Raw genomic sequence first — 26,376 nt, 5'->3', positions numbered from 1 at the left:
AAGCCAAGCTGCCATTGTAGCTCCACCTGAATGCACAAGTGCCTTTGTTGGCACAGTCACTGTGCATTGAAGCTTGGGTTGAGTCAATTTCAAACCTTGAGTAAGGCTGGTGTAACACCACAAGCTTCCTCAGAGTTATCACATGTCAACTGCTCACAGTTGAGACAGTTTTTTTTGCAGTGACCTGCCCCCACGCCCATGGCCACTTAAATAGGACGGTTCACGTAGGGCCGAAATCAGCAAGACCAAAATAAAGTTTATCCCACGGTCCCAGCCAATTTGGCTGGGAAGGCTTGCTGATTTATAACATCAGCAGGGTTAAAAAATCCCTACGTGAACCGTCCTAAATTCTAATAAGAGAACCTGAAATCAGGTTCCCTTATGTAAGCAAACCAGCCCAACAAGAGGAATTCCTCTTGGTGAGCAGGTGTGCATGGGGGGCTGGTGTATGTCCACCTGCTCAAGCAAGGGTGTTGGGATAAAACCAAGTGAAGATCAGACCTTGATTACAGGTGATAGCATGCCAGCTCTAGCTACCCACCATCTGTCCAATATCTACCCAATAGCTACCCCAATCTCCCAACCATCTCCTCAGATTCTGGAATTTATGCAGGAGGTCCTCAGTTTTAGCTGGGCCCAAATTAGGGCTGGACCCCGGGTGATACCCAAGAGCCTCCAGCCCAGCCGTGGTGATACCCGTTGGGAATACCCAAGCGGAATATCAGTGTTGGGTACACGGGTATACGCGGGTATTTTTACCCAGAGGGTACCCGCGGATATTCCCGGCGGATACAGGGTATATCTGCTGGTACCCGGTCTCTCCAGCCCATTTCATGTGTAATGATACTCAATCATCGTATCAAGATGGGCTACATAGAAAACAACCTCTCATTCTTGTCTGACAAACTCAGAATCAGACTTGATCAAGGCACTATTCTGGCTAATTTCAAATACAAGGCTTGTTGCTTTGATCACAGTCCTTCTAAGTGTGGTACCAGCAAACCACAACCATCACCAGTTCAATTACCCGTTGGTCCCCGTGAGATTGGCGGAGTACCCCGACTTTTATACCCAAGAATGCCTGGCGGGTGTTTTTAGAAAAAAAACCCTGCTGGCCCCCGACCCGTTGTGTTGGATAGCCGGGAATACCCGTTGACCCCGTCCCCGGGGTCCAGCCCTAGCCCAAATTATCATCATTTCTGTCCAGCTGATACACAGCTGATGAAACAAAGGATTTATTACTGAGACTAGAGCCAGAAATAAGACAAATAAAAGTTGGAAAAGATATCAAGTGATAGGTTTTTTTAATGAAAGAAGAAGTTGAGAGCATACCACAATGAGATGAAGATGTAGGTGGGATAAGAACAGGCTAACTGAAGAACAATAGACAAAACAAGGAAAAGGATTGTCTTTTGCTTATTGCTTGGACTTCGCGAAGAAGTTCAAGCGGTAAAGTTATGTGGTTATTGGGCACAGCACAAGTTTAAGCTGAAGGATTCTGCCTGTGCCGCCCACAGCATAGGAATGGTGACGTCATCAATACCCAGCTGTGGGGATGGCGACATCCAGGTTGGTCAACAGCCTAAATTGCCCTCCCCCCTACCGTTCCGGCTTCCGTGTCACGATTTCGACTCAACAACGCCGCCTCCACGACCAATCCAATGGTTTTCCAACCATACAACCCGTCAACCAAGATCGCCATGGTCCGGATGGCACGCCAGGGGATCAGTTTGGTGGAGATTTGTAGGTTTCTCAGTCTTTCGGTCTCTTGGCAGTCTTTGTCTCGCTGGCTACACCTATTCGAAGAAACTCGGTGCGTCGTAAAGGATCCGGACGAGTACGAGGCCCGGGGCCAACCGAGCACACTCACCAACAACAAGTGTGAGTTCATTGTTGAACTCGTTCGATCAGAGCCCGGCTTGTTCTTGGCCGAAATCCAAGAATGACTCTATGACTCCAGCGGAACCCTTCTATGCGTTGAGACGGTCCACCAAAACCTTGTCCAGCGACTGTCGATCACCCTGAAGAAACCCGAGAAAAGAAACATCCGCAAATCACTTCTTCAAAAGTACACCTTTATGGAGAAGATGGAATTCTTCCCTGCGGACTTCTTGGTCTTCACAGGCAAGTAATCCTTTTTATCTCTCCTATTTCTCTGAAAATAACTGATTGAATTTCATTTTTCTGGGCAGATGAAAGCTCATTCTGCGATAATGACCTGCTCCAATCATATGCCAGTTCGACACGAGGGACGCCCGCCACTAGGTTTGTCATCAATCAAAATCCCCTCCGTCTCAGTCTACTTGCCGCAATCTCGATGGACGGACTTACGGCACTCACAACAACCCCCAAAACATTCAATGGGCATAAATTTGAACATTTCCTTGAGTACGACTTGGTAAGTTGTACAACATGTTCTTACTTTTCTTAGTCTGTCTAGCTGACTCCGCACTTCAGCTCCCTTGCATGAATCGCTACCCAAATTACAATTCTGTTCTGGTATGCGACAATGTGACTATCCACTGAGGCGAACGAGTTCGGGACCTTTGTGAGGCAGCTGGGGTACGGCTTTTGTTCCTTCCGCTGTATTGCCCGGAGTTAAATCCAATAGAGCTCGTATTTGCAGCGATAAAGGACAATTTACAAGCATCTCAGGTCCTTAATGATGCCATTGACCCCGAATGGGAAATACGAAAGGTAACCGGTGAATTCCTGACTACTGAGTTCAGCTACAAAGTCTTTTGACACGCTGGCTACTGTGTTCCCCCCAGTCCGAGGTGAAGAATCTATGCTCTCACCTTCCTCAATCTGATCCCGTGCTGCTTACTAGTGTATCTCCGATTGGTTCAAAAAATCTATGTAGAGTAATATATTAACTGTCTTATGTGTCCGATCTGATCATTTCCTCTTTCCAATATTCTTACCTCTGATGTGCATTGACTTTGCTCAAACAATAGCTTGTTTAATGAAATGAATTTCATCCAAGTCAACTTATATCGCAAAAGAACTGATCTCTTGGATGTGGGTATTAGAAAATGGGAGAAAATGAGATCCTTCCATCTTCCAAGCTCGGTGAGTTGCTTTGTCATATTCACCAGTGCCCAACTGTCCTTCCTCACCTTTTCCAAGAGCAGCAACAGTAGAAAGCAGACTTCTAGCAATTTATGGCATATGGGAGCCTATAGTGTCATCACAACCCAGTTGTGTGGTTTCTTTTCAATAACCATGGCCCATGCCAAGTTTGGACAGTTATTTTGCTTGCTAGGCAGTTCTTCCACCATATTGCAGTGCCCACGCTTTGTGAGGTCTCAAAATAAAGAGTCTCTTTTCATCCAATTCCGGTTTTTTTGACTAAACTGTGAACACTTGGTCTTGATTTCATGTGATATAAAGTGGCCAGTTGCAGCGGAGGTAATCAAAGATGGTAATTTTTATGAGACAAATATGATAAAATCAAGATAAAGTTTACTTCAAGGCTTTAATTCATGATAGAAGTGATTGGAGAAGACTGGGTAACTGTAAGGCTACAATGGGTTATCTTTTGGAACTTTAAGGCTACAATGGGTTTTTATTTTTGGAAATTTAAGGCTACAATGGGCTATTTTTTTAGGGTAAATGCTGGATGATTCTGTGAATAAGGAAAAAAGTGATAGAAATCTACTCAGAAGATTTAAAGTTTTCAAACTTGTGGACATTGTTGCGCAACTGGGCAACAAAGACATCGGGTAAGCCCCATTGTCTCATTATATCTTGAGTTATATCTTTTGATTGGAAAACCTTGGGATTTGTCGCCTTGTTCTGGGTAAGAATGGCGATGATACCTTCTCTATCAGACGCCGGTATCTTGACAAATGGAAGATACTCGTCAAGGAGGTTCAATTCGAGATTGATTACGGACGCGCTGTCAGAATCGGACTCGGGGCCGGGGCTCCAGTGGGTAGACACATTCTGGAGTTTGCGTTTTTTTGACGTGGACAACTTCTTGAATTTAAAATCAGCAGGGGGGGTGCGAACGTCTACTCCCGCCTTCCCTTCAACCTGCAAAAGCAACCACCTGTCAGTGTTATGAAAATTGATGGGAAAAAAGGGAAAATACGGACAATGGCATGGGCCCATTGTCAATTTGTTGGACCATAGCAGTAGTCAGAGGTATATATTGAGTGGGATCGGTCGGTTTGATATGCACAGGCATTCTTGGTTCGTACTTCACGTTGGGCGGGTTCGCAGCGAATATCTGATTAGTATAAAGATTGATCACATTGAAATCACCCGCCACGGTGATTGCTGAAGGATTGGATGGATTGGTGGCCTTCGATGATGAGACTGATATCGCAGCCTTTTGGGTCAAGACATGCTTCTTGATGTCAATGGCGGCCTTAGCTTGCTTCTTGGCGGTCTCGGGGTTGATCATGAGAAGTTCCAATGACGCCTTCGTGCGGTCCCGGCCAGTCAAAATGACGGCAGCAGTCCAGTAATCAAATGAAGACTCATCCGTGATTTGGTAGTCAGCGGACTTCTTGAACTCGTCGCCATCATCAATATTCATCGAGACTTTCCACTCAATCCGTGGCGATCCTTTGATAATGGCGTTTCAAATGAGATCGCCGGCGCCGTCAAACTGATCATTGCACTTGCTTGCAACAAACTCTTGGAAATCCTTGAGGGTTGACGAAGCAAGGAATTCGATCGGGAAAAGCTTTGGCTTCTCGGATTTAAGCATCGCCCATGTCGACTTGTTTGTTGATGAAAGCTTTTCGTAGAAGATCCTCTTCCCAAACACTGCTGACCATTCTCAATACTCTGTTTGTCTTTTATGCACTATTCTCTGATCCTTTTATTGAATTCTATGGACTGACAGTGAGGGCAGCCTAAAAAGCACCCATTTCCCTCACCTGAATGATAAAGTCCTATACCGGGCCAAGCTGTGTGTTTGGATTTCAACTCTTTGCTGGCGAGGAAAAAGAGAAGAGCTCTTGAGGGTGCTTGAGAAAAGGGGTGGTGATGATGGATGGAACACTGGATGCGGCTCAGATGCGGAGCAGAAAAGGAAGGAGAGAAGAAATGATTTGATTACTCTGGACTAGGCTATGGTTATATAGACTATGTACATGGCATCAACTTGTGGGTGAGAATAAAATGGATAAAAAATGATAATGAATAAGAAACTTCTTGACTCATTGTAACATGTCAAAAGGTACATCAATATCCCCAGCAGAGAATGCGCACACAAGAAGATAAGAAGGATTTGGGAAAGTTTGACAAACTAATCTAGGCAAGGAGCAAAGTTAACAAGGCTAGTACGGTGAGCAAACATGACCACCAAATACAATCAGACCATAATATGTGGACTCATAAGTGTAGAATATCTTTGATCTGAAAACAAGCCCATGGTGGAGGATAAATAAGGTGAAATGGTGGGAGGAGAAAGTGTAGGGATTTTAGGGATGAGTGGAAACAGGACTGAAATTCAACACTGTGCATCTTTATTCTGGCCATGGGCTAAGCCCATTTAATGCCAATCCCCAAGGCCAGCATGGGATGAATTTAACCACCATCACCATCATGTAGCTGGCCCCAAGGGTGCCTTGTGGGGTCAAGCGCCTTTGACACCACACCCTTGGATGTGGGTCTGCTCCCAAAGTCCCGGCTCTGGTAATCCGCTATTGTCACTCCCCTGGGAGCATAGCCCAGTTAGTGTAAATTTTGATAGAATTCAATCGGAGATCTCGGAGAAATTATTGAGGGCACCTTATAAAAGTGATTGAGAATCTGATGAACAAGCTGAGCAACAACACGACGAGTTTGAGCAATAACACACCTAAAAGAAAACAAATAAGAAGAAATGAAAAGATAGAGGTGATGAAAAACAATCAGATTTAGACGAGAATGATAAAGAGAATGTAAACAAAAGTTGGGCATACATGCAATGAACGCAGTGTGATTTTTGATTTGATTTGATTGATTGGGTTTTACAAGGGACGCGCGCAAGAGAAACGGTGATCTATTTAATGGGTAAAGATGGGGGAAAGAAAATAATGGGAAGAGTTTTTAGTTGTTGTTGATTTTGATGTTGATGACTTGAGGAATCTGGAAGGGGAAAATTTTGCTTACTAGTCTCTTCCTCACGATTGAATGTTTTGTTGCGCGTGAGGAAAAGACTAGCAGGCTTGGTGGAGTCGGTTTTGATGTCGGGGAAATTTTCAGCTTGGGTTAGGTTAAAGTTCGGGATATTCACTATGAGCGTGCAAAGTTCGGTATATTCACTATGAGCGTGAGAATTGGAAAAGCTTGCTGTGTATTCATAATTGGAAGACGCAGTATTTCAACAGTTAGCACCTCCTTCCTGGTGTCAAACTCCTACCGTGCCAGGCAGTAGGCAAAGCGTTCAGGGGATGGGTGCTGTTGAGGCTGCCCTTGTGGTGGTCCGGCAAATGACATGAGGATCAGAAAGCAATAGGATTGGGGGGGGATTTTTGAGTGAAGACGGGGATGGAATACCGTTGGTGGTGGTTGGTTTGTTGAGGATCAGATGATAATAAGGGATCAGGATCAGGAATAGTGCTGGGGATACTGCCAGTGGATCAGAAAACGGTGATGGAATTTCTCTTGGATCAGAGCAAGTCCCATGCCGTCCCATCCTCCAAGTTCAAACTCAAACTTGGACTCTGGGGAGTGACATGTCACAGGACATGTCATCACATCCCTAACTACAAACATCAAACAAGAAAAGAGTAAAAAAGAAGTAAGAGAAGAAAACACCACAGCAATCAAAGATAAAGCAACACCAATAAGAATAAGAAGAAAGAGAACACACAATCAAATGATAAAGAATCTAAACAGAAAACAAAACAAAAAAACAGAACAAAACCAAGAAAGGAAAATAAAGAATCTGGGAGGGATTGAGAATCTTGAGGAAGTGAGAAAGTGAGGGAAGGGATCATACTCTTGAGGCTGCAGGGTCTTGCTGGTGAGATTTCCGATCTTGCTGACTTGATGATTTTGATGCTCTTGTGGGCCTCTACCGGTATGACCACCACACCGGGAATTTCTCACTGTGTTGAATCACATAGGGAGGCAGAAAAGCATTTTGGGGTTGAATAGTTTCCCTGACCACACATAGGATTCTTGGGAAGCCACTTCCTGGCTTTTGGGACTCCTCTAGGTGCCATTTTCCTGGCCCTAGCATCTGAGCAGTGAGAAAATATCCCTGGCAAAGACAAAGTGACACCTGAAAATGGTGCCCACTGCCAGCTGTGGAGCAGCCCCCTTGGCCCTAGGGGCAGGCCATAACAGGTTTCCAGGTCAGAATGGACATAGAGAATCTGCCCAGGTGTTGGGAAAATGTGCAGGAGTGTTCCTGATTTCTTTGCAGGGGATCAAGTAATAAACTGACAAGTCACCCCCTGTCCATGGAGGCGGTTTAGTGAGATAGACACCTGTGTGATATGAGCTGGGTCTGGGTTTAAAAATTGTGTCATGCGTGCGGGCCCACCACCCAGCTTTGGGATATTCATATAGGAATGCCCCCTCAGAGGACAAGTCTTGCGCTCCTGGCTGTAGAACTCCTCCTTGATCACCAGAGCTATATTCACTTCAGGTTTGCTCTCATTTTTTCAAACACCTTGTACCCACCCAAAAGGATTCAGGTTCAGGCTTGCACCTGAAAACTTACATCCTTCTGTTTGTTGGAATAAACACCAGAACTACTTCATTTCTTTTCCCTGGTTGAGGTCAGAAGGGGCAGCCCCCCTTCTGCCTTCCTTCCAGTACTTGCTAAGCGATACTGTGTCCCAGCACCTTGTAGCAAGTACCAGGTGATAAGTGAAAGCTGGAATGCTCAAGTGCAACAGCACTTCTTGAAGGTGATCAATGAAAAAAGTTTCCACAGGCCTCAGGATGATTGAATGACCTTGATTTGGGTAAGTGACATGGTGGGTGCGCCATCAAGGCCCATAAAGTTGAAGGCAACACCCCAAAGCTGTGAAGATTTGGGTTTTGTGTTAAGATAAATCTGTACAGATGCCAGGCTGGGAAGTATAACTTACATCTTTTATTTCTAGAACTGAAACAAAAAGTCAGAAATCACTTGTGCAATTGGTGCTGGTCACAAAGGGCTTCTGTACCTAGATGTTCTGGTGGAGCAGAACTTTAGCAGCATTAACTGCAAGAAAACTTTCACAACAGATGCCAGTTGACATGCAAGCGCTCCAAAGAAGTTTGTGGTGCTGCACAAGCCTTTGTCAAAGGTTGCTATTCACCAAGCTTCAATGCACAGTGACTGGTGCTGCACAAGCCTTTGTCAAAGGTTGCTGTTCACCAAGCTTCAATGCACAGTGACTGTGCAAAAAAAAAAAAAAAAAAACTTTTGAGTCCTTGGCCAATATGAAAAGAGCTGTTAATTTATGAAGCTCCTATGGTGTCAGACCGTAGGCAGTTCAGTGATTGGATGGTGTGAAAGAGCTGCCCTTATATTAAACAGAAGAAAAGAGGAGAAAACTATATAGCTGGGTAGTTGGGGATTTTTTTGAGAAGACAAGGGGGATGGATCCCCTTGGTGAAGGTGGATGAATGATAATCCAAGAAATGATGGCCAAAAAATAGTGTTGGAGATTTGAAGCATTGGAAGCGGGGTAAACAAGGTCTGAACTCAACTGTTGTGCCGGGGAAGAGAAGGATTCAATGGAAAGGAGACTGGGGTTCATTTAGACCTGGTGATGATGATACTGTAAAGGATACAGGCCACTTGAACAGGGATCAGAAAGGATGCTGGGGATACTGCCAGCACATCAGAAAAAATGATGTTATTCCCTCCTGGGTCAGAGTAGAATTTCATGGGGGAAAAATGGCCAAGTTCTGTCAGTTAGAGTTGTTGGAGCAGTGTTCAAGCTGAGACCAAAGCTGCATCATGTCACTTGCCATCAAGTGACTCCTTTTTTCCTGGTGATGAGATGATACCAGTGAGTGAGACTCAGAAAGATGAAACCAAAAATTTGGATCAAGAAAAGAGAAACACCAATAGGAAACATGTTGACTATTGGGCTAATTGGCAAGTCGGCATACGATGACAAGGTGCACTCTGGGAACAGACAACACTTGCCGACCTAACCTGGTTGGACTTGGAGCTCTTCCGTGGACCCCACAACCTCCTGCAGGACCCCGGCAAGCAGACACACTTACGTAATCTCTTGGAAAATGGGCATTTTGAAACAGCTGTAGTTCTGTTTTTTTGAGCAGAACCAGTGTTTTGAAACCACCTACATCAGCATGTTTCTTTTTTCAAATAATCAGAATATAGATTTGAAACAAGTTATGTAAGCAACTTTGCAGACATTTTTGGAAGTTGGGTTTGTTTTTGTTTCATGAACAATTTTTTTGGCCATAACTCTGGTTTATTACTTGGTGAAAAGGAAATTAGAACAAGAGAAGCCAAGAAAAACTGGTCCTGGTTGGTGATTGGAGGTTGCTTTACTACAAGTACCACTATTTCCATCCTAGGAACTATGTACATAAAATATTGAAACAAGCTACACAAGTATGACATTTTTTTATTCTAAAAAATGAAGGCTTCGTTTGGAGCCAATATAAACATAGGTGATATAATCATTGGTTAATTCAATGAAAACTACAAAATTCAACATAAAGCCTCCAAATATTTTTTCTAGGCAACCTACAATACTGGTCTCTTCAATTACGAAGTCAGATTCAACTGATTCAGCCATATTCAGTACTGTAGTACCATTATATTGATTTTGACCAAAACAAAGCAATATAATGGTATTATGGTGCTGAAGATGGCTGAATCAGTTAAATCTGACTTTGTAGTTGATGAGACCAGTACTGTAGGTTTCCTACAAAAAAAATTGGATTCTTTATGTTGAGTTTTGTATTTTTTATTGAATTTACAAATGATTATATCACCTATATACGGTGGACCTGGACCGACACCATTTGTGTCAACGAAAACGAAAAACAAAAACCAAACTTTTCGGCCTGTTTCAAAGGCAGTACATGTGTACACACCTTTTCGGTCGGGCTGAAACGAGTACCAAAACCCAATAACCTTCCCGGGCCTTCAAAATCAGGCCCAACCTTTTTCATCAGGCCCGAGTCATTGGTGAGTATGTACATATATAATTTTTGACTTATGGGGTTGCAAGCTCACTGTCGGACCCCCCACGCGACGCGCTGATGACCTCGCACACGTCCCTCGACATCACCATGAACACCCCCAGCCACTTCTGTCGTTGGGTTGTCGGTCAGAGAGTGCCCAAAGAGCTTCCGTGATGTACAGTACATATTAAACCTGTCCGATCTAGAGCAGAGGTGTACTGTCAGGGGGCTTCGCCAGGCCAATAGCTTGTAACTATAACCTGGCTGAAGCCGATGCCTGGAACTAACGGCATGAGCATATTTTTTCTTTGCCTTGGTACTTGCATCTCACAAGCCTGGTCAGATTATCGTATTGATATGGCCTAGGATGAGCTTAAAATTTACGAACGAATTATTGTAATCATTACACATGGCAAATGAAGCAATGTTGCCTGCCTGGTTCAGGTTGCATTGATTGCGTTGGAAACAGCAAGGTGCTTCCAGTCTGGCTGACTGCACTTCAACTTTGACACGGCCAGGCCTACCAAGATCAGCAAATCAGTGAGATCATCCAATGCCTGGGCCAGCCAAGCCCCGTCCTTAAAAATAAATCAAATCAACCTTAAAAACCGTACCCCACCAGTCATCCATACAAAACTACATCAACCAGTCATCGCAAACTATTACCATAGCTCACTTTTAAGCATCTTACCTACTTTTAACCATCTTAACATCATGCCCCTTTGCAAGAAGTGCAAAAAATGGACCCAAGATGAGCTATGGAGTGATTCATGCTGTACTTGCCTTGAAGCCTTCCTGCTAAAAAAACCTCCATCCCTTCCAAATCGTCCGTCTCAGTCATCCCAATCACATCGCACTCAACCAGTTCCATTCTCCAATCCATTTAATGCAAAATCAAACACCCTGCCAGCCGCTTCCAGATCCTACATCCCAGCCCAATCAAACTCTCTCAGTGCGAATCATGCTGGTGAGAATGCATATGCGCGTCATCTTGCCCGAGAATCACGGATGACAAAGTCAAAAGAACCCACAAAGGCTAACAAACCAAACACTAGGACAATCAACTGCTCACTCATGCTATACGAAGATGGAGTCCTTCTGGACAAGAAAGGGCTTTTTTGCACCAAACAGCTTGTCAATCTCAACGACCCAAGTCTCTACGATAATTTGCGCGTCCAACTTTGGAAGGTTTTTGCTCCCGATATTGTTGCGCATACCGAAATCAAGTCCCTTGCCATTTCGCCTATGAGGTATCTCTTCCTGGGCCAAGGTACTGCTAAGATACCCAACCAAGAAGTACTGAGCAGTTTAATCAGTGAGACTTCCTCTCGCAAGAAGCTTGTCCTTGACCTCATGTATTTTCATCCCGGAACCAACGACTCCAGTCCATCATCCTCTCAAGACATGTCCTCAACGATAAATCAGACCAAAAATTCCTACACAGTTACTGAAACACAATCAAGAAAGCGTAGGAATACCTCACCAGCAAAAGTCACAAACAGCTCAAAAGCAATTCACAAGTCGTGGGCTCTTGGCATCTCAGCTGCCTCCAAGCGAGTCAAAAATCCGGAAGAGTTGGCAGCACATCTGGGTCGCCTCAGCAAGCGTGTACTTCATACAACTGATCAAACTACTAGCGGTCCAGATCCTGAGTGGATAATTGGAAATCGCTTATGTTTCTTCACTGGCCCCCCTCCAACTACCTCAACACCACCATCCTCTACATTTCAACTCTCAAATGGCATTCATGTCGCTACCTACCCAATCACCTATTGAGTCAACCTGAATCAAAAAATAGGTGAAGGAAGCATGCGAACAGCTTATGCTGCTCAGGTGAAAACTGACCTGGGAGGAGGACATCAGCATATCAATCACTGGGTAGCAAAAGTACGGAGGACCGATGTTGAGCCATCCATCCACAAACATGCAACTGATGCCCTTATGTATGAGGGATTTGCGTATCTCCTTCAAGAATATAAGGAGAGTCTGTTGAATTGTACTCAGTTGGATGAAAGTCTTGCAATCAAGGCTTCCAATATTCAGGTCAGTCAAACTCCATCTCAAATTATATTCTAGCAAATTAAGGTACTGAAACTATTTTTCCCTCTATCCTTTAGCTTGTTCTTCATGCAGTAGTGGCTACTGGTGATATAAAATCACCAACCAACGTATACTTCCTAGAATCAGCAATCAATGGACCTTACGTCAAATATTCAAGCAACATCAACTTCTCAATACCACAGAATCAAGAAGGCATGGATGTCGAATTATTCAAACTGATGGATGCTTTTACCCATTGGTCATATAACCAATCACATGGAAAGTATTTGGTTAGTGACCTGCAGGGTGTTGGTGCAATGCTTACTGACCCACAAATTGTTGATATGGATCCAGAGTAAGTTATTTAACCTATTATCCAATCTACCTATGAGTAATACTAATCTGATGATTCTTTTAGTTGCTGGTCTGATGGTAATACCAGTGTTGAAGGAATCAAATCCTTCTTAAACACGCATAAATGTCATCCAGGAAATGAGGTGTGCGAGGCTCTGAATCTTGGAAAAGCAGTTGACTTGAAATGGACGAAACCTCCTCACTCATTAGCTCACCTTCTGGCCTCAAGATATCAAAGTGCTTCACAATCAAATTACTTCAATTCTACGGCAGGCTCCCAAAACTTCAATAAATGAATGAACTTTTAGAAAATTTATCCAGTATTTTTTCTTTGTAAACACTTTCCTCAACTTCTCTATCTTCATTTTATTGCATTATTGGAATGGTTTCTTCTAGACTTTTTATTACATTTACTTCCTGTTTTACTCTTTGATTTGTAAAGTAAAAAATTTCCTTTCTTGTAAATACTTTAAGCTTTCCATTTATATTCTTATATTAGCTTTTTCTTTCTTGACTTTGCTCCTCACATATTACATGTTTACATCTTTCCTCACTATACTAGAAAAATAACCTTTCTTGTAAATACTTATACGCTATTAGCTTTTCATCTTACAAAATTTCATTGTTATTGATTTCAGCCATATTTCATCTTTTCATCCTTTCTGACCATGTTTTAAAAAATCTTTTTCTTGTAATTATTGAAATGCTATTCATACAAAGTTGCATTACAAAACTTGACCAAAAAACTGCATTGGCTCAAACTTAACATTGAGAAGTCTTGCATTACTCCGCCAAAAAGAGCTATACAAAAAACTGCATTGGCTCAAACTTAACATTGAGAAATCTTGCATTACTCCGCCAAAAAGAGCTGTACAGCAAGACATATGTTTACACCGATTGCAATATTAGCTAACCTTATCAGCTAAATTTTTGTTCCAGCCAGTAAGTTTTTAGTATCTTTAATGTATTCTTCATTTTGGATCGCGTGATTCAGGTCGGTATAGTCGGAAGAAGGAAGGAATTTCGGGACCATTGGGATCTTGTTCAGATTCCAGGGGAAGCGGTGCAATCGTGTCTTGGGATCCTTCCATTTATACCAACGTATCATTGGCAGATAAAAACAGATAGTAAGCATATGCCAAAACACGTTTTATGTATCAACACAAAAAAAGGAAAGCGATAGACAAAAGACAGATCACTGTTCGGAATAACAACATCAAAGATGCCTGCCGATTCTGCTCGGTTTTACCCAACGGCTGATCGGAACAACTGTTACTAGCAGGAGCGGCGATTGAATCAAATTTTTCGCATCATTGATGCACATCACTCAAAGTCAGGCTGAATCTGTTATGGTTCACAGGGACTGCAAAAACATCGAAGGCCCAGGTATCGACCAGGGGCAGACTGCTTCGCATCTCCAGATTCCCACGCAGGATGCGGACTCTAGACAAGATTGTGAACAGGAGATGAAAAGGGCTTTCCATGCTGGCCAACCCTTCCACCAAGGAGAATTGATGATAATAGACGAATAATAGCGTATATGTACTAATCACTCCCGTCCAGTGTTCAATTCGCATTGCAGACACACTTTTTTTGGCAGGGGAAGAGTGATAGAGATATCAAAGCTAGCTACAGCAATGCAAATGGCGACCCAAAAGGTCATGGGTAAATGCCAATCAAGGAAGTTGCGGATGGGTTTCAGGATAAATAGATGAATGACTTCCAACGAAGTATGGTTTCAAGGAGCCTGAACCAGAAAAAGAGCTTCCCTTTTGAGTGCTGGGCATGGAAACTGGTGGCTTGCATTGTTGACCAGGGTTGCACCTACCAAGCTCTACACTTCGCATTCTGAACCAGTAAATGAAAGCTTTCAACACCTTGCTTCTCCGATTCATATTCATCATCAATTCCTCAAAGAAAAAACCCCAGTAGCGTAATCTGCTTCAAACTAGTTCAAGAGTCTTAATTCCTTTCAATTTAAACTATGGATCCTCCTGATACCTCAGATGGAACTGAACCAGACTATTCATCGGCCACTTCAAATTTCAGCTATCCAGACCGTTCAGATTTCCCAGAGGTTCTTTCGGAGAATGACATTAAGGAGGTCATTGCTTCTCTTGTATCTCAGAAAAAAACAGGTCAAGAAATCCACTGGTTCTTAGTAGAGGAATGTGGGATAAAGATGTCTTTAAGTACCCTCAATCGCCGACGATCTCAGTGGGGACTTCGCAATTGTGACCTCCCAAAAACATCAACCACCTCCGAACTTCGACCAGACTTACAAGCATCAATTGTTGATTCACACCAACAGAATTTCACTGTCTCTGAAATGAAATCAAAACTAATGAAAGATACTGGTCATGATGTAGCTAAGCGTACTGTAGAGAGATACTTGGTACGCCTCAATTTAAAACAAAGACGCAATGACATAGCTGAAGGAAAAGTGACCAGAGAAGAGGTCAAATCACTCATGCACCATGCAAGAACCCAATTACTGGCACACTCGGCTGGATACAGAAGGATGAGGCAGATTTTGATTCAAGAATATCAAACCCACGTACCTAGGTATGTTTGACTTTGACTGTCCTTATCAAATAAATACTAATCCAGGTTTCTATTAATTCCAACTAGACTCCTTGTATATGAACTCTTATCTGAGCTAGACCCCGAAGGAATGTCTGAAAGGCTGCGCCATGCTTGCAAACGTAGAGTCTTCAGGACAAATGGTCCAAATCACATCTGGACGGCAGACGGCCACGACAAGTTGAAACCATATGGAATTGCAATCTACGGCTTTATTGATGCTTGGTCCCGAAAAATTCTAGGAATGTACGCTCATGTCACCAACAATGATCCCAAGCATGTTGGGGTATACTTCCTTGAAGTGGCGGCAAAATCTGGTGGAATTCCACTGATGGTCACCACAGACCGTGGAACTGAAACTGGTGAAATGGCTGGATATTTGGGTCAACTCACTCAAGCATATTTGGGAATCACATTTGAAGAAGCAAACACACACATGCATTACACCAAGTCCACACACAACCAGAAAATTGAGTCATTATGGTCAAGGATGATGAAGGAGCACAACAGACCAGTAATTGATATGATTTTGAGACAAATGGAAGCGGGGAAATATAATCAGGATGATGAAATTGAAAGGCCAGTTTATGATTTCAAATCAAATAATTTTGGAACTTTTTGGGCTGACTTCCTTGCCAATAGACTCTTGTTCCTGTTCCTTTGGATTCCAGTGCTTCAAATGAGCATTAACCAATGGGTATCAATCTACAATGCATCAAGAAAAAGGAAGGACAAATTCACAGAGCTTCCCACGTCATGCTCTCCAAACTTTTCATACTCAACTCCTGAACACTTTGGAGCCACAAATCAAATTATTCAAGTTCAGAAACAACACATCGAATCTATTTTGGAAAATGATTACCCAGAAAGACAGGAAATGTTTACTCACACACCTGACTGGTTCCATCAGTTAGCTAGTGCTGTAATGCAAGAGCTGGGTTATGATTTTTTGGAGATCTCACTTGGAGGTGTCTGGTCTGTCTTTGATGAAATGCTTCCATATATTATTGCTAATTTGCCTCCTGGTCACAATCCAGTCCCTCCTGCAAACCCTTAACATTTATTAAATACATTTTATCATTTCCTACTCTGAGTCATCATCAGATTATCATTTCATTGACTTCAAACCTTTGACAAAACATAAGGACCTGCTCTTCCACTAATTAGCACAACAATAAAAGTAAAAGTTCCTACCAGGTTCTCCTTGTCCCAGAACCTACTACCATTCAAATTTGATCCTTTTTAATTATCTTCACAAGACTTTTTTTGCTGGGAGGTGTAGCAGTGGCAAAGAACTAATTATTTACAATCTGACATGAATTGATGCAGTGATAAAACAAGTCATCCATTTATCATTATGGGGGTGACTCACACCATGATCTATCAAAAGAGATTCATTCATTGAACCCACAAAGTGATGGAGAGTCCAGTGACATCTGCCAATCCTGGTTGCAGTTGTTTTCAATTATCACGTGTTGGCATCATGAACTAACTTTGCTCCAAATTTGTTCAATGTAAGGATAAGATGGTTTATTCATTTAGGCCTTTGAATAGCAAGTCACCAAGCTGTTTATTTGCTGCAACACCCTAAAACTACTTCCATATACAAAACTATTCGCATCACACTATCAATATTCACACACTATTCACACCAGATCAAGAGGCCTTGAACACAAGCCTGCCACTACTGAAAACTCTCTAAAATGTTTTCAAGTTTAAGAAAAAAAATGCAAAGAAAAATCAGTCTTGTATCTCATTTCCTCACTCTTTCATAAGCTGAAAAACTCACAAGCCTTATTCCTTGTATTCAGCAATCAATAGTTCTGACTCCTTGATCATACATCCACGTGCCAGAGCTGCCTCGAGTCCCCAGTCACCATCTGATCTGCCCTCGGTGTTGGCAGCTGGTACCAACAATCCTGCCCGAGATAGCATATTGGACACCTCGCTTCCAACAGAAACCGCAAAGGCCGCACGTAACGGAAATTGAGACCGGGAGAATGGAACTTGCATGTATTCCGGATTTGAGTAGTACCGAACCACCTTTGGGACCAGTATCTTTCGTCCATCCTGACCATTTCCAATAACTGTTCCCGTCACAAACGATGGATTCATTTCTTTCACCACAATTTTTGCTCCTAACGGCACACTAATGTTGCTGAATACCGGTTCTGTAAGCATTGCGACCATCCCGGCTTTTATGGTAATCTTCAATGGTGGAAAATCTTCTTCATAGGCCATGGCATGTTCCCTAAGACGGGAGTCACGAGCCGAAATTGGTGCGGGATTATCTGTTGCGTTTGACTCGAATCCTTCGCCAGGAAGAGAATCCATGATTGCTTTGTTGACTTGAGCCTCAATGCGTTTGTTGACAGAAAAAATCGTCCTTTCCCCAACGTAGTCCCGAAAGTCCGCCTCATCTTCGTTGATTGCAACCAAAAGGTCCCTGTAGACAAAATTAACGACATTTTTTATTGCCGAGTCTTGATTTGTGAACTTGGCCGGCTTGGTGCTTATTGAATTGTTTATTGATAACATACTTACGATAGTGCTGAGAAATTGAAAATATGTGTGTAGAAATTTGTTGCTTTGAAATTTAATTGATACGGGAGAAAGAACTAAGTGCTTTTGACTAATGTATCGTCTCATATGCTCTCATTATATCTAAAACTCATAGAAGCCCCCAACGTGCAACAACCCTTATCTCCCTTGGCAGCCGTGGCAAACCATCAAAGAGCCCCTGGATCTGCATGGCAAATAAAACCAGTTGCCATGCTGCCCTTGGCAGGGAATTCAAGCAGCAAATCAAGGACCCTTAACTCCCTTGGTAAGGAATACAACTGTGTGACCATGTACCAGACCAATTATTTTGCCTAAACCCAAAACCCATCACTGTAACTGGCACCACCTGGCCGGATTGAGGGGAAATTTCCTGCTGGTTGCAGCGATTAAAATCAGTGGAAAAAAAAACCTTCAAGTTTTAGCGGGCTACATGATCAGCAGTCAATAGGTGGGAAACCGCTGCGCTAACTTGGAAGCACAGCAGAAAAACTATTGAATGACCACTGACAACGTTGTAACCGCTGCGCTATGCTAAAAAAAAGTGGTCATTTAGCGCAGCGCAGCGGTCACACCGCTACTTCCCAGAGGCATGTAAAGCTGTTAAAAAAACTAATGCGCTACTCGCTACACGCAGTGATTGACCGCTACCCACCCAGGGCAATTAGCAATAGCGCAGAGGAAGCGGAAATCCGCTGCGCTATCCGCTAATTTAGCGGATAGCGGAATTTAATTTCATGTTAAACCTCTTTTAATATGATTTAAACCATTTTCTTTCATCTTTTTCAAACCGCTGAAGTGCAGCGGTTCAGCACTACGTGACCCCTTTTTTTAGCCCGCTAAAATAATTTTGTTCCCCAGGGAAAACAGAAAGTGTTTAGCGCAGAGGTCTGGCCGGTTCTCCCAGAGTTTAGCACAGTGGCACAAAAACCTGCTGCACTAACCGCTTTGCTGCGCTAAAAGTAGCGCAGCGCAGCTGTTACAACGTTGCCCCTTACCACCTTCTCAGGGTCATCACAATTATTTTTCTGCACCCCATCTTGGTTATAAGGTCCAGGTGAGGTCTGATGGGGGGTGAAGGGTTGGTAGGGAGGTTGATTGAGTGAGTGGGGATACAAATACACATGTCATCCAATCAAAAAAATGGGTGTCAATGTGCCGCACCCTGCTCCCATTGACGCTGCTGCTGCACCAATGGTCCGTTCTTAGTGCTGCGCAGAAAAATCAGTGTGTTGAAGCTGGAAAAGCGGTCAGCAGTCTTTCTGCTGTGCTGTGCTAATTGTCAGCTTTAGCACTTTTTTTGGCACTGCACTAACACTGATCACCAGAAAGAGTCAGTGGTAGATCACTGAATTCAGTGTTAACACAGAGTTTGGAGCGCTGTGCTAATGCTCATTGGGCTTGAGGATCAGTGGTGGACTGCTGTGCTGCGCTGCTGGGGAAATTGGCCGCACTTTTAGTGCAGCGCAGCAGTTTCACCCTTGGACACAGGTTTTATTGTTTTTTGGTTACTGCTCCCAATTTTATGCTGGTTGGTTTGCTCTAAAAAAAATTGGACTTTTAATCCATTGCTGGATTTACAGAACTATGTCCTCATTAAAATTGGAATTGGCTGACAAGTGTGAATTTTTTCAAAAATACTGCTTTTTTGGAGGGGTATCAGTCTTAGCACAGAAATAGAAAGTCATAAATTTGAAAATTCCGCTCTGGTGCAAAACCTCTAGCAGCACATTGAATCCTGAAATATGTTACCACTTCTCAAAGCCATATGAACCACTTTTTTCTGCCTACTACATAAGATGAGTGCATATGATAATTTTTATTTGCTGGCCTTTTTGGTTTTTGTAATTTTATGTGCAGAATTTTGCCTTGGTATCATCCATGTAATTAGTTTAGAATTCTACTTGCTCCTTCACTACTTAGAAATTAGTGGATTTGTGTGGCACTACCACCAAATCAGTGAATCTAGGTGTTACCACCAAATCAGTGAATTTAGGTGCTGCCACCAAATCAGTGAATTTGGGTGGCGCCACCAAATCAGTGAATTTGGGTGGTGCCACCAAATCAGAGAATTTGGGTGGTGCCACCAAATCAGAGAATTTGGGTGGTGCCACCAAATCAGTGAATTTTATCTGCATTACCACTATGTCAAAGATTGCCACTATGCCACTGCAAAGACAGTGGTGTGCTGCTGCAGATTTTGGAACAATCAAATAGGTTTTCCCAAGGGATTCCAAATAATGTTAATGTAAGTGGCCACAGTTTGATAACTACTATGGAGCATAGTGTTGCATAGAGTTGCAGAAAAATGTGTCACTTTCTCCTCCAATTTTGGCCAACTTGGAAACCAGGGGACAGTCTGTCACATGCATTTGATCTCCTCATTGTGTGCTCCACGCACGCACAACACAGCCAACAGTAGAAAGAGAGGAAACAAAAGCAGAAGGAGAAAACAGAAAGAGAGGGAACATAACAGAGAGGAAAACAAGCCTGAGAGATGTAAAGATAACAAATGAAGGAGAACAAGACTGAAGAAAAGAAACAAAAAGGAAAAGGGAACACCACAACAAGGAATAAACCCACAGAACATGCTGTGTTAGGACCAAGAAAGAAAACAAGGAATTTGGGAAATGGAAGGAAAAGAAGAGAAGTGGAAAGAAAGAAGGGAAGTAAGTGATAAAATCATAAACACATGGGATGGCTTAAGGGATGTACTAGATCTTGATGTCTTGAGTTTTCAGGGGGAAATCTTGAGTTTTGAAGATATTGATGAATGAGTCTTGAGGCTGTTTAATGAACCTTGAATCTTGAGGATGGTGCCGGTGAAACTGAGTCACTAAATCTGATCTGACTACTGGATTTTCTGGCACAGTGGCTCAAACACCAACAAAACAAAACAATTCTGTTGAGTACAATCTCAGATATTGTGGCTATTTTTAGAGTGCCAATTGGCAAGTCGGTCACTCCGTGAGACTGTTCTGGTTTTCACTTCTTGTGGATTCAGTTTGTTCAAGATTTCAGCTCTTTTCATGAGGCGTTCACTGATTTGGAATGAGCAAGCAAAGTGTGTTTTATCTTCAGTGCTCCTCAAAGCTTTTGGTGGTGCAGTTGTGTGATGTTCAAGGCTGTTGCTTGGCCACATTACCTCAATTATACCAGGGGTTGTTCCAAAGTCCAGATTGCAATCAAATTGAGGAAATCGGAAGGCATGTCCTTTGACATTGACTGGTGGACAGATTGGCATTCCACCATTTTTGCAGTCTATGTAGCTAAACAATCCATATGTCAGAGGGTTTGCATCTGGGTCTTTGTGTGGGGAGTTGTAGAAATCTTCAGTTGTAATAGCAACACTGCTGTAGAGAGGCTCAGTGCTGAAATCAGTCCAATCCTTTGCAGCCCAGCTAGGAACCCCAAATTCTTGAAGTATCTTCTGATTGTTCTCATATGCTGATTCAGAGAAGTGTCAAACTCTTTCACATAGGAATTCATTATGATCAGGAAGGGACAATTCAATTTCTTGTTCTGTTCCAATTTCCTCTGCTGTAAGGCCATCAGCCCAGGCATAAACTCCTGTCAAAGGAAATAATTCCATGGTCAGGAATTAAAAAGGAACATGATTAATTATGCAAGACATACCAGCAGTTTTTCCCTCTTCTCTGCCACCTCGGAAGCCAATACAAGCCATCTTTCCATTCAGTGTAAATTGGTTGGGTTGATGGGGCCGATGTAAACTCATTTTGAAGAGATCCTTGATCATTCGAATCAACTTTTCTGTAGTTTCATCATTGTTGTTGGAATCTTTTGCTAATGGGTGGAATTGTGCAAGAAAGAGGATATTTTTTCCAGAATCATCGGTCACAATCAAATACTTAGATTTAGAAAATGTCTCAATTGAAATTGAAAATGTCTCTTTTTTTTGTTTTTGACTCATTCGCAACACATATGGTTCTGCTATCCCTGAAAAGTTTTCATTTTGTAGGTGTTGTGAAAGTTCAGGGATTTCTAATTTGGCCAATGAATCTGGAGTCATTTCTTGTGTGGTGGTTTGGTGGAAGAGGAGTGGAATTTGGCAATAAGGATCCACTCTATTGATTTGAATGGAATGCAGTGCTGTAAAATGGGTTGAGGGTACGTGGTGTGGAGTGCAAAGAGATGAGGGAACAAACTGAGATACAAGGAGCCATTTGGTATGATTGTACATAGTGCCAAGAATGCAGCTCAAACAACACAGCAAATTGCAGTCCGGACATCCTGGATCAACATTTTATGTATCACACTCTAAAACCACTGCAACATCCTAAGGCTTGTTTCAGGTACATGCATAATTGATTCAGAGATAGATAGGATCAGCAAGGCAATTTTGTTACTCGTGCAAGCTGCTGCAGAATCTTTCCAAACCTCCCACCCATACTGCTTCTGTTCTGAGGTGTTGACGCGTGCTCTCGGACTGGCTCCCCACTCTGGTGGTCGGCCAGCCCGCCTCGGCAGATAGTTGCGCTATCAGGACAAGGAGCCAGGAAAGAAACGGACACCGTTCCACCTGGGACAGATGCCAGCGAGATAAGGAAGGACATTCTGGCTCTGGCAGCACTACACGCCACTTGGTGAAACAGATCATCATTGTGGTGCCAAGAATCCATGCCAAACCACATGAGAAATCAAATGTCCCGGATCAACAATTTATGTACAGTACTAACTATGGCAAGTTACTGTCTCTTAAGGCTGGAGATACATGGATAGTTGATTTGGCATTAGCGCCAGGACAAAACGGAGGTGAGGAGGGCTAGGTCTGTATCGCAGAGCCTATCTATCATCTCAAACAAGTTTGGTCCGCACTGCTCCTATCGCGGCTTTATTCCCTAGCTTCAGGCGAGGGGGATGAGTCGGATCAAGCTGAGGTGTTCATTGAGTTGAGCTCCGAGATCGGGATGTCTCGGTTATTACAGCAGAGTCCATCTATCATCTCAAACACTCTTATCGGGACTTTATTGTTGGTTCTTATCGCGGCTTTATTCCCGAGCTTCAGGCAAAGGGGATGAGTCGGACCAAGCTTAGGTGTTCATGGATTAGAGCTCCGAAATCGGGATGCCTCGGTTGTTACAACAGAGGCTATCAAAACGCATTAATATGGAGAGCTGAGGAGAGACAAGTACGCCTCCGAGCCTACTTTCCCGCCCTGATGGCCCATCCCCCCTCGTCCCATTCCCCTTCCCATACCCGTCGGCCCCCCGCCTAGGGGGCGCGAATTCATTATCAGGGAGAGTCGGAGGTTTGTGGAGGTTGTGGCTAGGGGCGTTCATGGTGATGTCGGGGGACGTGTGCGAGGTTATCAGCGCGTCGCGTGGGGAGTCCGACAGGAGTGAGCTTGCAACCCCATAAGTCAAAAATTATATATGTACATACTCACCAATGACTCGGGCCTGATGAAAAAGGTTGGGCCTGATTTTGAAGGCCCGGGAAGGTTATTGGGTTTTGGTACTCGTTTCAGCCCGACCGAAAAGGTGTGTACACATGTACTGCCTTTGAAACAGGCCGAAAAGTTTGGTTTTTGGTTTTTGTTTTCGTTGACACAAATGGTGTCGGTCCAGGTCCACCGTACCTATATTTATATTGGCTCCAAACGGGGCCGAAGAAGATTGAAACAGGCCACGTCGAATATGTCCCAGGAAAAAAAAAAATAGCTGTGTTTTGAAACCAATTTTACAGGTTTTTGTAAGTATCATTTTTGCAAAAAAAAACCTTTTGAAACAATTTACGTAAGGCTGTCTAGTACAAGCTTGCCGGGGTCCTCCTCCCGCTACCCCCTGTCGAAGCATGGTGTTTGAAGCAACTTGCAAGGAGGCCCAAGGGCCGATGAGGCATGGATCACCCCGTCCATACCGCAACAAACGCAGAATATGTTTACTGACCTGACCTGTATCGGAGTAGTAAATACACATTGCTCTTAAACCTTCAGGGACGGCTGCACTGCCTCAAGCGGTCCCCTACCCACGCGTCGCTGAAAACTATCTAGCTGTAAGCTGCTGTCTAGGGAAATATCATTATGCTACCCGCCCGACAAGAATCCGGCCAAGCACTTTCGTCGGCTTAAATAGCGCTGGGTTCCGGCCGTTCAGAAATGTCCACCAGAGCCCGCAATCATTTTTTTCTCCAAGCCGACCTGCATCAAAGCTCATAAAATTCAAGTGGAGCTGAATCAAATATGCTCACTACCTCCATCCAACGGCTGATCGTTCTCATTGTTCACCTATCCTGTTTAATTTCTCCATCGAGAGGCGCCCCCAGCTTCATTAGGAAATGTTTTGGCTGTAAGTGTACAGTGAATTCTCCAGTTAACGCGGAACGTTAAGAGGGATCTTAATAATTGATCTGGCTAATTTGCATCCGCAAAGGCGATGGTCTACCAAGGACGAAGTCACTTACAAGACCAACAGCGCTCCCAGAGCTGCCGTACGTTGGAGGAAGTAACCGAATAAGTGAAATTTCCGGTGAGCAAACCATAGCAAACTGGCTGATAATAAACCCTTCAACGCGGAGCACCTGACTGACATATACATGTAACTATCACAGAAACTGTGGATTTAGGAGGATCTCCACAACCATTTCAGTCAAGCACACGCGTTCCGGGTGCAAAGGACACCGAAGCGACATTGGTTAACTGGGATTCCGAGGGTAAGCATTTCCATAATTAACTCACATATTGATCTACTCTGAGCTCATTTGCATAAACCGATCAACCACTTCTACATCTGTATATCAGATGAACATCCCAACAAGACATTTGGTACACCTATTCCCCTCAATTCCGATCCGGATAGGATTGAAAAAGTTCCTTCGCAGCGGAACACAGAGACACCTTTGACAGAAGGTACAATCGTCATTGTTTGCTCTGGTTGTTGCTATTTTTGACCCCAAGCTCTCTCCTTTTCGATCTTTTAGAATCCTCCAAAGAGCCAGAGATTGACGCCATTTTCAAACGCGTAGATCAAAGAAGTCTTGCGCATCTCGAGGCCGAGTCAACGGCGGAAATTCGCAATTTTTTGTATGGAGAGAAAAACTTTTGGGATCCAATCACAAGAAAAGAGGTGCCGCCTTCAGCACCAGTATTGGTCACTTGAAGCACAAGCTAGATTCAACCACACATCAACATAATTCAGGCTCATTTTACCCCATTCCACAACAAAACTTTAAGATTGTTGAGGTTTCCATTTCTTTTCTCTGTTTCAGTCTGCTACAAACCTGTCGTCGCTCATGCCACCCACATGTATGAGCTTTGTAATGAACCTGGGGCAGCATTGAAGGAAGGACTCCTTTCCTGATCCATCCACCAAGTCAATCTTTGCTTTGCTGTCCCAGGTATTTCCTCACCTTGTCCCTCTCTCTTCTTTTTCCAACCTCTGTTCTTCTCTCTACTCTAGTTTTTTTCAATACTGCTATCATGGTGCAAAAGATGGCCTAATCAACTGGATCTAATGACAAATTTTCACTTTGCATGAATTGGATATCTGATTTTGGATGGCTTTTTTTTGTTGAATTGATTGGGCAATACAATTACACCTACTTCATGTCGCCACCTATTTCATGTCGCTGCTAAAACAGCATCAGTAGGGGTTAAAAGAAACTTGGAGTCCGGTTTGCGTTTTGGTTTTTTATTTGGCCGGAGTGTTCCCTGGGAGTTGACAGCCGAAAGGTTCTGGCCCTTAAACCTTCCGGCCATCAAGACTGCAAAAATTGTCTATTGGGACTGCACAGTCACAATGGCCGGAGCCTGTTGACCCTGAAGACTTTTTATAGTCTCTAAGGCCCAGAGGATTCCTTTAAAACCATCAAGACCGTGCAGTCTCAATGGCTGGAGCCTTGTAGGAAGGCGCTACCAGTGCTGTTCTGAGCGTGTGCGGGTTTGTCATGATGGAATCTTCCACATCAAGTGCCAGCCTGCGGCCCGGGCACAGTCGGGGCGGGGAAAAAATCGGGGATGAAAGGAAAGGAAGAAACATAAGCTGTCATCGAGTTTATAAAGTTGTGCATATCCCTCGATCCAGATCGGATAAGATCAAATCCCGATGTTGAGAGTTTGGCTCGCTTTGCCAATTCATCATCGGCTGCGGGGATCCCGGCCAGATGGCGGGCATTGGTGAAGATTTCAACAGTCTTGCATAAGATAGCCGGGCACGAGTCTGCGAGGCCCGAGCCGAGCTATGTGGATGGATGCATGGTGTTAAAAATGCAAGTAATAAATCAACAGTTTTGTTGCAGTCCGTTGCCTCCAATATCCTGGCTTCCTCTGGCACTCAGCTATGTACGCTACGTATGGGGCCACGATAGAGCTTCTGTGGTATGGAGACCAGCAGACAGCTGGAACTTTTTGTTGCTTTCTTTCATGATGCTAGACGACGATGCTCCCTTGTACATACAAGCCGGATAAACAGCATTATGGCTACCCATTTTTGTGATACAAAATGCATGGCCCGACGCGTCAAGCTCAGCCGGACTGAAGGAGGCAAGAGAAAATAGTTTCTTCTTGATTTGATGTGAATCCTGATAGGCGTATTCATCAGTCGGCGAGTTTGTGCATGGCGCCGGCTCTATGAATAGACTCATATATTGCATCAAACCCGTGGGGCAACAAGTCAGCGACACCACGGTTGAAAAAAATCCACGGCAGCGGGTCAAGTACAAGACTCTTGGACTTTTGGTGCGTACATAGCTTCCAATCCCTATGTACTTGTT

General features: G+C 43.6%; 4 protein-coding genes across 4 annotated transcripts; 2 read left to right on the top strand and 2 right to left on the bottom strand.

Annotated features, from left to right (window-relative positions):
* Positions 1-8,382: 8,382 nt before the first annotated feature.
* PtA15_15A392 (uncharacterized protein) lies at positions 8,383-11,886 on the top strand (the record flags this gene model as incomplete). Its single annotated transcript, XM_053163594.1, has 2 exons — positions 8,383-8,394; positions 10,948-11,886. 2 exons carry the CDS (start codon positions 8,383-8,385, stop codon positions 11,884-11,886), a joined length of 951 nt encoding a protein of 316 aa, XP_053027554.1.
* Positions 11,887-16,881: 4,995 nt separating this feature from the next.
* PtA15_15A391 (uncharacterized protein) lies at positions 16,882-17,421 on the bottom strand (the record flags this gene model as incomplete). The annotated part of the gene is made up of 1 exon (XM_053163593.1): positions 16,882-17,421. One exon carries the CDS (start codon positions 17,419-17,421, stop codon positions 16,882-16,884), a length of 540 nt encoding a protein of 179 aa, XP_053027553.1.
* Positions 17,422-21,109: 3,688 nt separating this feature from the next.
* Positions 21,110-21,403, bottom strand: PtA15_15A390 (uncharacterized protein; the record flags this gene model as incomplete). Its single annotated transcript, XM_053163592.1, has 2 exons — positions 21,110-21,216; positions 21,283-21,403. 2 exons carry the CDS (start codon positions 21,401-21,403, stop codon positions 21,110-21,112), a joined length of 228 nt encoding a protein of 75 aa, XP_053027552.1.
* A 2,638-nt stretch (positions 21,404-24,041) lies between these two features.
* Positions 24,042-24,764, top strand: PtA15_15A389 (uncharacterized protein; the record flags this gene model as incomplete). Its single annotated transcript, XM_053163590.1, has 4 exons — positions 24,042-24,096; positions 24,217-24,318; positions 24,407-24,514; positions 24,586-24,764. 4 exons carry the CDS (start codon positions 24,042-24,044, stop codon positions 24,762-24,764), a joined length of 444 nt encoding a protein of 147 aa, XP_053027551.1.
* Between the last annotated feature and the right edge of the window lie 1,612 nt (positions 24,765-26,376).

This window comes from Puccinia triticina, chromosome 15A (assembly GCF_026914185.1).
Source record: "Puccinia triticina chromosome 15A, complete sequence".
Taxonomy (NCBI): Eukaryota; Fungi; Basidiomycota; class Pucciniomycetes; order Pucciniales; family Pucciniaceae; genus Puccinia; species Puccinia triticina.
The sequence above is the reverse complement of the archived record's forward strand: the minus strand, read 5'-3'. Positions and strand labels throughout refer to the sequence as shown.